The 16,149-nt window shown below is 44.1% G+C and overlaps 1 protein-coding gene across 1 annotated transcript in view; it reads left to right on the forward strand.

Moving 5' to 3' along the window:
- Nucleotides 1-16,149, forward strand: part of LOC135905197 (uncharacterized) — a 285,140-nt gene that overhangs the window by 230,020 nt on the left and 38,971 nt on the right. The window contains exon 19 of the mRNA XM_065436218.1: nucleotides 8,599-8,679. Coding sequence (XP_065292290.1) covers nucleotides 8,599-8,679 — 81 coding nt within the window. The remainder of the gene's footprint in view (nucleotides 1-8,598; nucleotides 8,680-16,149) is intronic.

The following is a 16,149-nucleotide window of genomic DNA, read 5'->3' on the forward strand; positions in this document are numbered from 1 at the left end:
ACCAGTCGGAAGTATGAGGCGGGAGAAGTGGCGGCGAGAAAGAAAGGAAGGGTCCATAGTTTCTGGCTCATTACAAAAAGAGCTGAAATTAATTAAGGATAAACCAGACTTATGAGTGTTATTTTTTTTATTTACTAAAGGAAGAATGACGCAAAGGAACATTTATTTATTCATTTATTTATTCGTTTATTTATATATCTATAAGCACTTTACAGGACCCACGGTGAGCATTGAGAAGGGGGTAGTCGTAGAATAAATGACAATATAAAACCAATAAATGAGAGCTAACAAACTTTTACAATGGTAACGCGCTTGCAAAACAGTGGGCCATATAATGTAAAACTTTTCCAACCTGTTTTTATTGCAATGTCCTGACGTCAAATTTACGTAGCCACTGACGCGAGCATCGGGCGGTGACCCGCAGCGTTGTCTGTGCAGCCGAATAAAACGCTCTCTCGTTTATACGACGTCCGTTTTGTTTGCTTTCCAAACGAGTAAAATTACCTACACCGAGCTGTCTTTTTCTGTCTGATTGGTGAACAAGAGGCAATGAGCACGCTTAAGTGGAGACGGTTTCGGTAGGGCTGAATCAGCGCAATGAAAATAGGTAACTGGATAAGGAGGGTGGTGCCAGCATCGGCGATTGCTCCGCTTGCTGTTAGCTTGTGGTGGCGGGTCGGAAATCGCGGCGGCATGCAATGGAAGGTTAATAATGCCGCTAAAACAGATCCTCAGCAAAGACGAGTTGGCAGAGCGATGCCGTATAAGTGCTGAAAGGGCTCGATAACGTTATACAGCCACTCAAAAGGTTTATTAATTACACGCGAATAAATCCAAGCTCTCTAGCAGGTGCGAAAAGCTAGTGCCTGGGCGATCGGCAGGCAGGCATCTTCTATTGCTTTCGAAACGGGCAGTCTCTGGCTATTAAAAAAATTGAGTTTTGTTCGGCATAATAATGCATCTTTAACGCGTACACATCACTTTGACGTGGTGAGATTTCGCGGTTTTGTGACGTCGCGTAACAGACAGGCAATAAGGCGCAGCCCGAGAACTCTTGACCAATTGCAGAGGGCTAATGGTGAAAAGGCACCGAATCAGAATTATTTATTTTTCTTTTATTCGGTCTATTCATGCATAATCAGTGTGTACACGTCGTATCAGGTGGGGAGCTATCGTGGTTTTCATGACGTCGCGTGACATACAGGCGAAGGTGGGGTGTCATGAACATTTTTTACTAATCGTGGAAGGCTGATTGCGGAATTGGAATAGAAAAGTTTGGAACAGCTTTACGTTATAGCGCCCAAGGTTACAAATTAAAACGGGAAAGTGCAGTTTATGGTGACATAAAAAGCGGCGAATCCCTCGCGTTAAGAACATCAAAATAACGCACATACCGCGAGCACATAAAAAACAACGAAATCGAAACAGCAAATTGAAAATAAAATGGGAAAGAAATAGTAAGAAGGCCCTGAGAAGAAGACAGTTCATGGTGGCATACAGGATGGCGCATTGAAAAAAGAAACCTGATACATATATGGTCCGTATTATCGGAAATGACATATGTAGAGATGAGCATATTTGTTATGATGAAAACTGCGGGTTCACTAGTTTTCTGAAATTACCTTCGTTCATTCGCACGACAGTGTTGTTAGGAAGCGAATTCAATAAATGGATAGCTCGTGATAAAGCCATGAAGTTAAACTGCGTTAGTGTTCTCATAAATACGAGTGAAGCTCAGATCAATATGAACTCGGCGTAATGTGCAAGGCGCGCGTTCCAGTGGCACGTTTGCTGGCTTCATTCGGTGTACATATCTATAGAACCCGGACAGGTCTTCTATTTCACGTCGGCTAATTAGTGATTGAAGGGAAAGGTGGAGTTTTATTTCAGTTATGCTTGACTGGTGGTTGTAATTGTTGGAAATAAATCAACCCGCCCGGTTTTGGATGGCTTCCAACATACGAATTAAGTATTCGTGGTAGGGAGACCATATAGGTGGCGCGAATTCAAGCTGGGGCCGTAAAACTGTTAGGAATGTTAATTTACGGATGTTAGATGGACAGTAACATCAGTTGCGAGGAATGTACCCAAGAAATTTGGAAGCGATGGCGCATGTGGTTGCGACGTGAATGGCACAGGAGAGACTTGGTGTAAGATTAAAGCCTAGATATTTATGTACTGATGCATTAGATGCTAGATTTGTAATTAAATAATATGAAAAAGATGTGGTTGCAAGTTTTTCGCGTGAATGGAATTACTTGGACTTGGATGCCTTAAGTCTCATTTGCCAGTCTTCACGCGAATTGGTAACAAATTGAAGGCCCTCTTGAAGAATGAGATCATGATCAAGGTTGTTACTTGGTGGATGCAATATGCAATCATCAGCTAAAACACGCGTGAAGGATGAGATGTTATTGTGCAGAGCATTGTTGTGAATAATAAAAAGCAAGGGTCCTAGTACGCTGCCCTGCGGTGTACCAGAACTGACATATGCAAGGAGTGACGTAAGATTATCAACGAATGTAAATTGCTGACGACTTGTTGAAAAGTTGCGATACCAAGAGAGCGTTAAGAAATCTAATTTCAAAACGGATAATTTGGCAATTAAGCGGCAGTGAGCTACACGGTCGAAGGCTTTGGAGATGTCGAGAAAAAAAATGCAATCTGTTTGAAGAATACGGTCCATATTAAAATGCAAGTCTGTAGTGAATTCTAGTAAATGCATCTCGCATGACAAGCGTTTCCTACACAACTGCTGGTTAATAAAAAATTCTTTCATTCCAGATTATGGCACATATGTTACATACATATGCAATGATATGTAATGATATGCAACATGCAATGATTTCTTGAAGCATCTTGCAGCAAATGCTGGAACATCGGCTTGTTAAAATCACCTTGTATTGTGGTGAAAAGCAATTTCTCTTGTTTTCCGGAAATACAGGTGTCGAAAATCATCAGCTGACAGTAGGACAGGAGAAATAAAAGGCGTTTAAATCTACTTCCTGCTCTGAAAGAGAAGTCAGCAACATTTCAGACCGGAACATTTAGCGACGACAATGTGAGCGAGTCTGCGGATTCATTTAAAAAAACATTCCAATGTCCGGACACACAGGTAAAGTGGACTTCAGACAAATTGTCCAGGATAACAGTCGAAAATATAATCGGCAGCTGTGAACGAATATTAGAAGTTAAATGAGTGCAGACCAAAAGCGCATCTCTAACAAATATTACTTTAGATTTCTGTGGAGCCATCTTTCTTATAGCCAGGATTACTGGCCGAAATCCTGCAAGAAATTTTGAAGTATAATCACGAGAGGAAAAGGTGATTTAAGCTGATTTGGAATGATTTGATGTTGCGACCGTAGAAATAACGAATTGAGACGGGAATTGACCAAGGTGACCTTGAAGGAGACCTTCAAGTGCGCGATGGAAGAAGGTTTGCGTGTTCGATAGACATGAAAAACAGTTTCGCCCTAAGCGAATTTGTTATTCTGGAAATCAAGCTTGGTAGCTTTGATACAGCGCCCGAACAAAAAGGAATCGTGGCTGGCGATAACGCCACCAAGATGTTCAGAAAAATGAATCGGGAAAAGTGATAGAAGCAGGTTGCAAACGGGAGAGAGATTCATCGTAATGCTTTAAGTCAGGATAGTTAGTTGCTTAAATTGGGACAGATAAGTCACATTTTTAGCCACCAAACTTGGCAGCTCACCACAAAGACGCAGCGCTTGCCCTTCCAGGAGCATTAGATGTCGTAGCTTGTATGGTGGACATCCTGAGAAAAGAACACAGCTGAATTGAAAAATGGGTTGAACGTAATTCTTATAAACCATAAGTAAGGTGGCCTTACGCATACTTGTGTTTTTACCACTCAACCGGCGCTACGATCCCATTGAGCATTCTCTTTTACTAGCATTTGCTCCAATTTGCTACTGCCGGTTTAGCTTACCATTACATATTATCCCTAAATAGTTCAAAGCTGGCTAATGCGGGATCAGCTCATTTCGACACTGAAGAGAAATAAAAAAGTGAATTCACAATTTAAAAAGAAGCAACGAGCATTTATTGACGCTAAAGGAAAGAGACAGTACCTGCAACAAGGACTCGAGTTCAGACACCTATGATTGTAAAATTTTGTGTTTGCCCCGTGATGAGAATAAATATGCAATGTCTTCGGCGCAGAGATAGAGTTGCAGATCTTGGTGAACTGGGACAGAAGAGAAGAAAGCATTTAAACAACAGTGGAGAAAGAACTCGGGCCGAATTCACAAAGCTTTTTCTTCGTAAGTTCTCTCTTCCATTGGCTGATCCTCATCGTTAATAATGTCCTGCATCACTACTGGCTGGCAGGAATACTTTATACGCAAGAACACTTTGTATACACGAGTTCTGATTTCTACTTATGCGTCTCGTCTATTTATACGCACCCGGTGTCATCCCACCCTTGAAGCGAAAGAATATCTTCCAGAAAGGAAATGTCGTGTCCAGACCACTATATAGTCCGGAAGAGGACAGCTTGCTAATCTAGAAATTAAAATTCTATCTACGACACTGTCATCAGTTTTTGCAATATCTAAAGTTACTAATGATGAGACATGTGATATTCCTGCTAGACGAATGCGCCTTCTTAAATCAGAATTAGCTTATCACATTGAACATTAAGGCCTGAATACTATTTGTCTCGAGCACAAAATACCCTGAGAAGCAGTAAATTAATTTAGCGGGATATTGATTACTGTTTCAAATATTTTGACTAAATTCGTTTTAATGGAAATTGGCTGAATGTTGTTCAGGCCATATGTGAGGTCTTGATGTTTAAGTAAAACGACAATTTCTGCAATTTTCAAGGAGATCAGAATCCATTTATATTGTAGTGAACGGTTAACTATCTTCAAATGTTCATTGAGGAAGGAGTTCAACTATAATTTATTCATAGCAGATGTAATACGGCCTGTTTTAGGAGCCGAGTGTGTGAAGTTAAGGTGACATCAGATAATTCCGTAAGCATGACTTCTAGAAACCCTGATGTCAAACTTTACACCTCCTAGGCCTAGGACGCTGCGAAGACAAGTGTGATTCAAGCCCTTTCGCGGTAACATTTAGCGAATCCGATGCTTCTCTGGGCGAGTGAACCGCAGAATTTGACCACACGGACGCTTTGACAGATTTTTTTTCGCTCCATAAAAACCTAATATGTGCGCATCTTCTTTCTGTTTTTCACAAAAATGAATGCAATCCGTTTTCTTTTGATCATCTTTAGCAATTGTCGCAGCTTGTTAAACGGAGCTGCATAGAATTGATAGTCCATTTAAATTGTTTGTGAATGATTATGCTGGAGATTTTTCCACGTGGTTTTTGTTCGCCTATAATCCCGTGTGTATTCTTCATTCCACCTACATGAATTCGACGGCTAGCTGTCATACATAACCACGAACTGTGCGGGGTGAATAGCAGAATTTAACACCGATACTACTGAGTCAGCGCTCCGTTGCTAATCACAAATAGTCGACGATGATAACTCTGATGTTGTAGATGATATATAGATTTTATAATTATACAGCCGACTTTGCCGTAATATAGAGGCCTGATGTGAAAGCATAATTTCAAATGTAATGGGTAAGTGATCACAGCTTGTTCCATTGCCAAAGGTGTACCAAGATTAAGTAGACATCAGACAAAAAGACAAAGCCAGGTCTAATGTAGATGAGAATCGCTCACGTAGGAAAGTCTTTCGACTTGAATTGTGGTATTAAAAGACTGTTATTATGCACCTAATTCTACAACTTCTTTCCACAAACATCTGTTTTATTTACCCAAGAAGCCTGGTCAGAATTAAAATGTCCTGCCAGGAGACGAAGTGTCTGCCTTCACTTCGTCCTGGCAGGGCGAAGTGACGACAGCGACTTCGTCTCGTCTTTTGTTTGTTTCGTCCTGTCCCGTCCCAATGATGTACTAACCAGCCCAGACCGGCACGCTCCTTCACTGACTCATTTCGGAAAGTCAGCATTAATCACTCTAAACGTAGCGCAACCAGGCAGTAAAAAGCTAATCCTAAACTTTCACAGTCTGGACACACATGTTCGAAAGTAACAGTTGCTTTATAATACATTTTCGATGAAGATAAGGTTAGCAGCCCACCAGTCTTCTCTGCAAACGCTTACTTTTGTTTATACGCCACTAGCACGGGCCTGCGAGCCCGCAAGCCCAAGTGCACTTCGTCTTTGCCGTACCAACAGTAAATGTATAAGCACACAAAACTAAAAAGTAACCAACCGATGTCCACAAATGCAAAAGTAAGAACATAGGTACATAAATTTTTGCTTAATTTGTGACGAAACATGCGGCATCAACATGTGGACATGTGATGCGGTAAGAAGAAATGCGGACTGTTTTTTCTTGAGCAATGACGAACTATTCATTGCTAATGTGTCGCTCTTGAGTAGTCGACATATTTCAACTGTTCCAGAGCAGGAGAAACGCTCTTAATACGCCGTTAAGAGTTGGCAGCGCCTTCCGTTATTCTGTAGGGCAAGAGATGGCAAGAGGCAGCGAAAATAGTGAGCAGTCTTGTGGAAACGTTCGAACTAAGAAAGCTTGCTTCTTTTTTCACCTGAAGGACGGACGGACGGAAAAAAACTTTAATGCGAAAAGGACCTGCGAGGTTGCCAGCCCGGGCTTAGGCCACCTGGGCAATATGTGCGGTGAGGCAAAGCCTTTCTACCACTGCCCGGGCCCGCTGGATAGCCCATAGTTGATCATGTAGTTCCGAGCTAGTCAGAGGGCTTAACCATCGCTCCTCGACAAGGTCCGGTTCTATCTTGTCCTCTACATATACTGATCTTATTTTTGTGCACTTCCATTAGATGTGTGCTCTGTCTGCGTGTTCGTGCTTGCAGAGCTTGCAGCTCGCGTCTGAGTATTGCGTCGAATTTACTCTGTTTAAATGTACTGGCTTTCAGAACGTTCTGGTCTGCAGCCTTCTCAAATCTGTTTCTTGAGACCTGTCGAGTTGTTTCTCGCGTTGTGGATATGCTTCTCTCTATTTCGTATGGTGTGTCAGTATGTCGTAGTACGTGACCAGTATGTCCCTATCGTCTTTTATCGCTACTTCGTCGTTGTCGCCTCATCCGTGTTCTCCATCGCCTCCGCCGCAGTCCTTCCCCCTTCCCCGGGGGTTGCGGGATGTTGGGCCGTCACTGTCCGAGCCGCGGTGGGTTAGTTATCGCGCGGCTCGGTGGACCTTCTCGTTGAGGTTGGGAGGGGCATTCGTGGTTACTTCTCCCATATGTGCCGGGATCCATTTGAGGTATTTGGGTGTAATTTTGTTATTCTTAAAGTCTTCTGTTCTGTGGTTCAAAATTTTGGCCGCATCGGTGGAGACCCAGGCCTTAGTGAAGTTCTTAATAGCCGTCTTAGAGTCGCTGATTATTGTTTTTTCTTGTTGCCGACCGTTGATCACAACCAATACGGTTGCCGTTTCATCGGCTGCCTGCGACGATCTCGTCCTTACGGAGCCCGTAGACACGGTCTTGCCTTTCGTTCCTGAAGGATTCTGGTGACATAAACTGAGCAGAACTGGACTGCATGGTGACTGGGCGACAAATCAGTCTGGGAGCATAAAATAGGCTCTCGTGGATGAATCCACTGCAAGTACGCTTCCATTCCACCCTGTGAAAGTGGATGCATAGCGAAGCTGTTGTCAACGTTAGACGAGCACGACTGTCGTTAGACGGCGTTAGACAAGCACCACCACCAGCGGCGTACGTCACGCGCGCCCGCATTTGGGCGGCAGTGCAGCACACATCCTCAAACTCGCAGGCCCTCCTCCAAGCGTCATTGCCTTATTGAACTAATTTAATTTTTCAAAGAAAATTGCGTCAGAAAATTCGTAAAGTGCAACTTACACACAAGCTGCCGACATGGTACCTTAGGATTGTAGTTCGAATATGCGAGAAAATATATATTTTTATGCGGAAACTCAAAGACAAAGCGCCCTTCCAGCTGCTGTTTGAAGTCTGTCTGGGTTCGCTAGGTGCCAGTACTGTTTTTGGGTGAGCATAGAACGAGCCCGCGAAAAATCCCGACCAACTGGAGGCTAACAGCTTCGCTGTAAAAAAGGCTTTGGCACCGCTTCACGCCCTAGTAGCCTGGTGCACGCAGTCATTGATCTGTGCTGACTTTTAGGTTATTCTGTAATTATTCGAACTTAACATTGCACCACCGCTTCACATGTGTACCAACTTGGCAGACTCATTTTATTTATGACGGTTACCTACTCCTTTTCCCCTGTCAGTCATTGTGAATTGATAACTATTGCCATGAACAGCATTCACCTGCAGCGCTTCTTTCGAAAGGCTTAAAACATTGGCTGCAGTGATAACACTCGAAAAGTACCACAAGCGGACCTAAGTGCTGCTGCGCACAGCAGCCTTTTTTTACTTCTTGCTTATTGAATGCTGCGTGGAATTTACTGTTTATAGAAAGGTGATACGTTCAGATGACATACCACATGACCAACCACATTTTTCGTTCAACATTGTCTTGTGGCGCAGAATCTGCAAGACGCAGCATGACAGTTCTTTTTTTTTTGCGCAGGGAAATCCGCCTTGCTTCGCGGCTTACAAGGGCTACGAGAAGGCGCTCGGAGTTCTCTGCCGGGGAATCATACGCAACGTGGTATGGCAGCGTTGTAGTCATCGTTACCCCCGCCCTTTGTCACTCGCGATGCACTATGTGGGCATGTTTTCAGCATGAAGGGGCAGTGATAATTTGAAATGTTATCATGGTACGAAAGGAAGACTTAGGCGAAAGGTTTTTCACGTACGGATAAGGTACAATAGAGAGTTTTAGTATAGCGTACGCAAAATCCTAGTGCATGCTACGAAATAGTGGGTCCAAATGCGCATGCGCAGAACGATATGAAGAGCTTTGTAGAAGGGACAGGTGCGCATGTTCTTGATTCAACGCTGCTGTTGTGGCGTGGTTCGCGTGGCTAGCGTCTCTAATGCCGCCTCCTTTGATTGGAATTCAGCCTTTTTGCTAGTTTTTTCTTCGTTGCAACAAAATATATGCGGAGAAATAATCCTTCGCTTGGTCTTACCTGTCTTTGAGGACCAAGCGTTGGTTAGATTTTTGTCGTAGTTATGTTAAGCCATCTTTTCTTACGCGGCCAAGCCTAACAAAAGACGCCGCCATTGCAGCGAAAGTGGCTTGATTTCTATATACCAGCTGTGGCGCTACCACATTTAGTGTCAGCCAACTCTTCAGCATCCAGAACTCAATATGTATAATTGCGAACTTGCGTATAGTGTTGCTGTAGATGTTATGGCATCGCGTACATTTACAGCCGCAGCGCTTCACTAAGCTGCTTACTGAAGCATTGTTTTCAATAGGAAATGCGAGTACAAATATTGCGAATACAAATATGCAATTGTATTCGTTATGTTGCTGGCAATTTGCGTTTTAAATACACGAATAGACTCGTATTCGTTTTACTTGCATTTGGATATGTATTTTTGATTCTGTACAAACAATCCACATAATATTGCTACGGAACAGTATTTGCGATCACGAAGAGGCGAGCAGTGTGAAGACGACGACGACGATTAGAGGCTAGCGCAGGCTGTTGCCTCTTGGCCAAGCGCGGCGTATTTCCCTGTAAGTATACTTGTATATAGATTTTCATCTGCGTCTTCCTAAGTAACAATATTGTTTCTCGGTGCTGACTGTGAGGACAAGTCATGACCTAACACGCTTTATGAAATACTCAAGAATGGTATGCGAAAGAAAACCTCACAGCGAACGATACAAGCAGCATTAAAGGTATCGGATCTCGGCTCGCATAAATAGATGCATCGTTTAAACGGTGCAGCTACAAACGGTAGTAATGTGAAGATAATAGTGAACACGGTCTGCGAGCAAGTTCAAGAGTAAGCTGAACGAGGCGAAAGTAAAATCAGCCACAGTATTATCGTAATCTATAGGTTGGCAGCCGAAGCTTGTGAAATAGGCGCTGATTTAAAACAGTCGGTATTTATGGGTATAACCAGGGACGTGCTTAGAATAGACGTACGGTCAGTTGAACGTGTTCATTGCCTAGGTAGGGAAACAAAGAACCGAATTTTCCGGTTCCGCTTTTACAACTTCAATGCAATGATGTCAGCACTCCGGAACTGCTTCAAACTAAAATGCGGCTATTTATCCGTTCCCGAAGATTTCTCGCCATCTGTTCGTGCGGTACGCATTATGCTTTGGTAGTCATGCAAAGCTGAACGCAATAAGATTGCCGTTTTCGTCGATAAACCAAATGTGAATAAACACTTATAACATTGGAATAATACTAAGCACAAGTAATTTCCCCTATGTTGTCCTTGGTGTCAGTGTTTGTTGGCTTCTTATGATATGACTAATAAAAATCGGGCCCCTCGGTTAATCCCCTTTCTTCTCGTTATTACATAATGAGGGTCTCGAATCCGGCAACATTGATGCCTTCAGGTAGCATAGGTGGGTTTATTGACCAGTTGCCGCCACCCTAAAAGATCACGTTCTCGTGATGCCTGCGGCAAAAAAGACGTTCCACATCCGCCACCAAGGTCTGTGAGTGGTGGCACTGGCTAACACTCCCAGGGTTCTACTAGGACACATAAATACCCAAGAAAGTGGATGGGAAAGCGGCGCCGCGGTAGCTCACTTGGTAGAGCATCGCATGCCAAATGCGAAGGTTGTGTGTTCGGTTCCCACCGGCGGCAAGTTGTTTTTTCATCCACTTTAATTTCCATTAATTTATCGTTTCTTTATTTCATTTACTAAGCCCAAGTAATTTCCCCTATGTTGCCCTTGGTGTGAGTGTTTGTTGGCTTCTTATGATATGACTAATAAAAATCGGGCCCCTCGGTTAAACCCCCTTTCCTCTCGTTATTACATAATGAGGGTCTCGAATCCGGCAACATTGATACCTTCAGGTAGCATAGGTGGGCTTATTGACCAGTTGCCTTCACCCTAAATGATAACATTCTCGTGACGCCTGCGGCAAAAAAGACGTTCCGCGTCCGCCGCCAAGGTCTGTGAGTGGTGGCACTGGCTAACACTCCCAGGGTTCTACTAGGACACATAAATACCCAAGAAAGTGGATGGGAAAACGGCGCCGCAGTAGCTCAACTGGTAGAGCATCGGACGCGAAATGCGAAGGTTGTGGGTTCGGTTCCCACCTGCGGCAAGTTGCTTTTTCATCCACTTTAATTTCCATTCATTTATCGTTTCTTTATTTCATTTACTAAGCACAAGTAATTTCCCTTATGTTGTCCTTCGTGTCAGTGTTTGTTGGCTTCTTATGATATGACTAATAAAAATCGGTCCTCTTGGTTAACCCCCTTTCTTCTCGTTATTACATAACGAGGGTCTCGAATCCGGCAACATTGATGCTTTCAGGTAGCATATGTGGGTTTATAGACCAGTTGCCTTCACCCCAAAAGATCACGCTCTCGTGACGCCTGCGGCAAAAAAAAAAGACGTTCCACGTCCACCGCCAAGGTCTGTGAGTGGTGGCACTGGCTAACACTCCCAGGGCTCCACTAGGACACATAAATACCCAAGAAAGTGGATGGGAAAACGGCGCCGCGGTAGCTCAATTGGTAGAGCATCGCACGCGAAATGCGAAGGTTGTGGGTTCTGTTCCCACCTGCGGCAAGTTGTTTTTTCATCCACTTTAATTTCCATTAATTTATCGTTTCTTTATTTCATTTACTAAGCACAAGGTTTCCCCTATGTTGTCCTTGGTGTCAGTGTTCGTTGGCTTGTTATGATATTCTTCAGTGTGAAGACACACAAGCAGTTAAATCTATTTAGAACCATTGTTCAGGAACGGAATGTATGGCTTCATTGTGTCTCGGATGCTGTAGACCCACCGTGTGTTGCGGACCCACCGTGTGGTTGTTTAGTGGCTATGGTGTTGGGCTGCTAAGCACGAGTTCATGGGATAAAATTCTGGTCATGGCGGCCGCATTCCAATGGGGCCGAATTGCGAAAACGCCCTTGTACTTGAACCCAGGAGGTCCAAATTTTCGGAGTCCCTCTTTACAGTGTGCCTGCCTTATAATGAGATGGCAGTTTTGGCACGTAACTTTCTATAATGTTTTAGTGTTGTGGAATTTTCACCGGAACATAATCAGGGGATATACGCAGGCTCTGCTATAGCTGTGGAAGATCGGTAAAATTTTATGCCGCATGCTCGTCTCATAGAGTATGTAAGGGTGGCTTCCTCGATTAATCAAATAGATTGGTTTTCGTTGAACGGTACAAAGTTCCGGTTGCAGGCTTTTTGGAAATTCTTGATTTCTATTTAAAGTTCATACTCATCGTTTGGGAAGGTAAAGTATTTGCTCAAACTGCAGGCGTGTGTATAGGTTTCTCTGTAGCGCCTGTGCTCAACAGCACCTTCCTAGGCTTCAATGACAAAGGAATTAATCAAAACTTGAGTGCGCTAGCGGCTTAGTTTTACAGATACGTGGACGAATATAGTTTTTTTAATTATTTTCGCGAAGCTGTGGCTCACATCACGCTTTTCAGGGAACAGGGTAAGGTCTCAGGTTAACACTTGAAGTTCCACAAGAAGACGAGCTCGATTTTAGTCATAATAGGATATATTCCACGAGTCAGCGTGTATGTTGGCAGCCGAGAAAGACAAAATCCCCTCTTGACCGTAGGTGCCGTAATTCTCAACTGGCTAAGGACGGTATTGCTACATACGCCATTAAAAGCGTACAAACGAAGAGCTGTTCTCACCTTATGCTGCAGAGTGCTACTAATCAGGTGACGAGGGTGACTGAGGCAGGTAACCTAAATGTTGCATTTTATTCACTTGTGAGAAGTTACTTCGATTACTAAAAACGCGACCTTTGCAGAAAAACACATAGGAAGCCTACGCGGAACGAAGTTGTTGTAATCCACTATGTCCATTCCGTTTCGCTTGGGTTGAACAAGGTGGAATTAATGTTTCGAGTGAATGTGGCGTTTTCGTCTAAGGATACGCTGAAGAGAATCTGAAAGAGTACGCAAGCGGGTGTTAAGAAGAGTTGCAAAATATAGAGAAATGCAACGTCAAACACGGCATTCAGTTTGTGCCGTGCAAACACAATGTAGGTTCTAATCAGTTTGTCCGTCTTCAATACACAAGACAGACTGCACGACGCTTGATTGGAAAGCGAAGAGAGCGTCATAGTTCACTAAGGGCCAGACAATGAAATCTTCCTTACTTCAGTAAGGAAGCCTTCATTGCAGTGAGGCTACCTTATGTCACTCTGAAAGGTTCCTTACTGAGGCGCCCTCGGTGAAGGCTTCCTTGGTGCTTCCTTGGTACTTCCTCAGCATAAGAAGCCAAACAATGAAATCTTCCTTACCTCACTAAGGAAGCCTTCATTGGGGTGAGGCTACCTTATGTCACTCTGAAAGCTTCCTTACTGAGGGGCCCTCGGTGAAGGCTTCCTTGGTGCTTCCTCAGCATAAGGTAGCTCCAAAGCTACCTTCATGCGTCCTTACGCCGCTCCTGGCCCTGAACGAGCGCTTCACCTCACTGCTTAACCACATGGCATTCGCTTGCGCATGCGCACTGTCGCCCACCTGCGGAGAAGAGCGAGCACGGTACGTCTTGCCAGGCATGTTCGTTTCAGTAACGCGTGCGGCATGCAAGCATTGCTAGGCGTTGCTAGGCGTTGCAAGACGCCGGCGTGCCAGCGTTACTGGAGCATATCAAGTTTTGCACTGTAATGCGCAACTTTTTTTTAACTTTAGTAAACGAAACTAGAAGAAAGCGTCCACGCTTCTCTATATTAGCTATTCAATTTAAAGATTGTGCGACGATACAACATTTTTTAATAGAATAATGGTGTTCGCGGAAAGATTTGAAGAGATAATCTCGAACCCAGGCACGCGGCAACCGCTCCTTAGGTGAGGACGGGTGAAGGGAGCTTTCAGAGTACGCTTGCTTCCTCCATCGGTCCTTCGCTGTAAGGAGGCCTCACGTAAGGTTAGGAAGCGCTCGAAGGAAAGGAACTAGGGGTGTGCGAATATTCGGAATTTCGAATACGAATCGAATATTTTCCATATTCGAAGCGTATTCGATTCGAGAAATGCATGTTCGGAAATTCACGAATATCCGAGGACGGCCGAATAACGGTGGAAACGGCGAATATTCGGATAGACTGCGAATAATTGAGCAATTAACCAATTGTATGCTTGCTCCGCATTCTCCTAAGAACATGTTTATTAACTGAGAACTTCGCATGATCCGCTCATTATCTGTATGCTCTGTTTCAGTCTATCTGCTTCAGGCATTTGAGACATGATCAGTTTCGGTTTCTTTTTCACCAAGCTTTATAATTCCAATTATTTTTGGAATGCCCCATTGCCTTGAAGGTTGCAAAGGCAAGTCAGGGTTTGCTAACATTGATTCAAGATGTATCAAGGCTCTATGTGCGGAGTGGAAATTTGATGAAGTGGCCAGCCTAGGCATGTTTCTTGATCCGCGCTTTATGGCCACAGTTCATCATATGATCATGTCAGATGATCTGGCTGAAAAACCTTGTGACAAGGGAGCTCCAGGAAGCCGTCGTGGAACACCGTGGGGACACCGCCGTGCCAGCGTCGACTTCGTGTCCACTGGTGGCATCGAGTGTATGGAATGCTTTTGACGATCTAGTGATGAACAAAGAGAAGACACATTTGGCGTCTGCCCCTGAGAGTGAAGGTACAGACTACGCGCAAAAGCCTCTTCTGGAAAGGGGCATGAATCCTTGTGAGTGGTGGCAGTCCATTGGCCGCTTCAGGTACCCGCTTTTAAGTGCACTCGCCCGGAAGTACTTGGCGATCCCTGCCACTTCAGTTCCTAGTGAAAGAGTCTTTTCTACCGGTAGAAATGTGACAGTGCATAGAGAGCGTTTACTTTCTGGCCATATTGAGCAGTTAATTTTCCTTCACGACAATCTGTAACAAGCGTTTTACCTGACTGAGGGCATTACCTGAGTCCGTTATCTATAATTGAGTACCTCTTTAATTTGAAGCAACCTTGTAAAATGCAATGTTATTTTTAAAAGGGTAATAAAGCTATTGTTACCTCTCTTGCAATTTTTTAATACTACACATGTATTCGATATTCAATTCGATATTCGAACAGAGTTCTTCGTCTTATTCGTATTCGATTCGTAATCGAAAATTTCAATATTCGCACACCCCTAAAAGGAACGTTTTATTGTTTGGGCCAAGCTACCTTCATGCGTCCTTACGCCGCTCCTGGCCCTGAACGAGCACTTCGCCTCACTGCTTAACCACGTGACGTTTGCTTGCGCGTGCGTGCTGTCGCCCACCTTCGGAGAAGCGCGAGCACGGTACGTTTTGCCAGGCACGTTCGTTTCAGTCACGCGTGCGGCATGGAAGCCTTGCTAGGCGTTGCACGACGCCGGCGTGCCAGCGTTGCTGGAGCACATCAAGTTTCGCACTGTAATGCACTGCTTCTTTAGATTTAGTAAACAAAACTGAAAAATGGCGTCCACGCTTCTCTATATTAGCTCATCAACTTAGAGATTGTGCGACGATACAACCTTTTTTATTGAATAGGGGTGTTCTGGTGTTCGCCTAAAGCTTTTAAGAGATAATCTCGAACCCAGGCATGGCGGCAACCGCTCCTTACGTGAGGACGGGTGAAGGGAGTTTTCAGAGTATGCTTGCTTCCTCCATCGGTCCTTCGCTGTAAGGAGGCCTCACGTAAGGTTAGGAAGCGCTCGAAGGAAAGGAACGTTTCATTGTTTGGGCCTAAAGTGCTTTGCGCATTCGCACCTTTCCTTGCAGTGGCAAATTTGCGGATGTAATGAGGTCTTTGATGTTCAAACCCCGCGAAAATCTGCCGTTTCAAATGGCGCAAATTCACCATATGAGAAAGAAGGACTCAGATTCTGTTATTCCACCATTCATCTCGCTGAAAGAAAGTAAAGTTGCGTTATTAGATATAGGGTGGAGCCACCGATCTGCCTATTGCCTAGCGATATTGATGTTTATTGTGCGGTTTTCTAAATTATTCTGTCATTGTCCCCCTTTCTGATGTGCGTGGCTTTCAAAGATTGCTGGTTTTTAACACAAAGGTTGTGTTTTGGATAGTCA

Source organism: Dermacentor albipictus, chromosome 3 (assembly GCF_038994185.2).
Source record: "Dermacentor albipictus isolate Rhodes 1998 colony chromosome 3, USDA_Dalb.pri_finalv2, whole genome shotgun sequence".
In the NCBI taxonomy this organism is placed as follows: Eukaryota; Metazoa; Arthropoda; class Arachnida; order Ixodida; family Ixodidae; genus Dermacentor; species Dermacentor albipictus.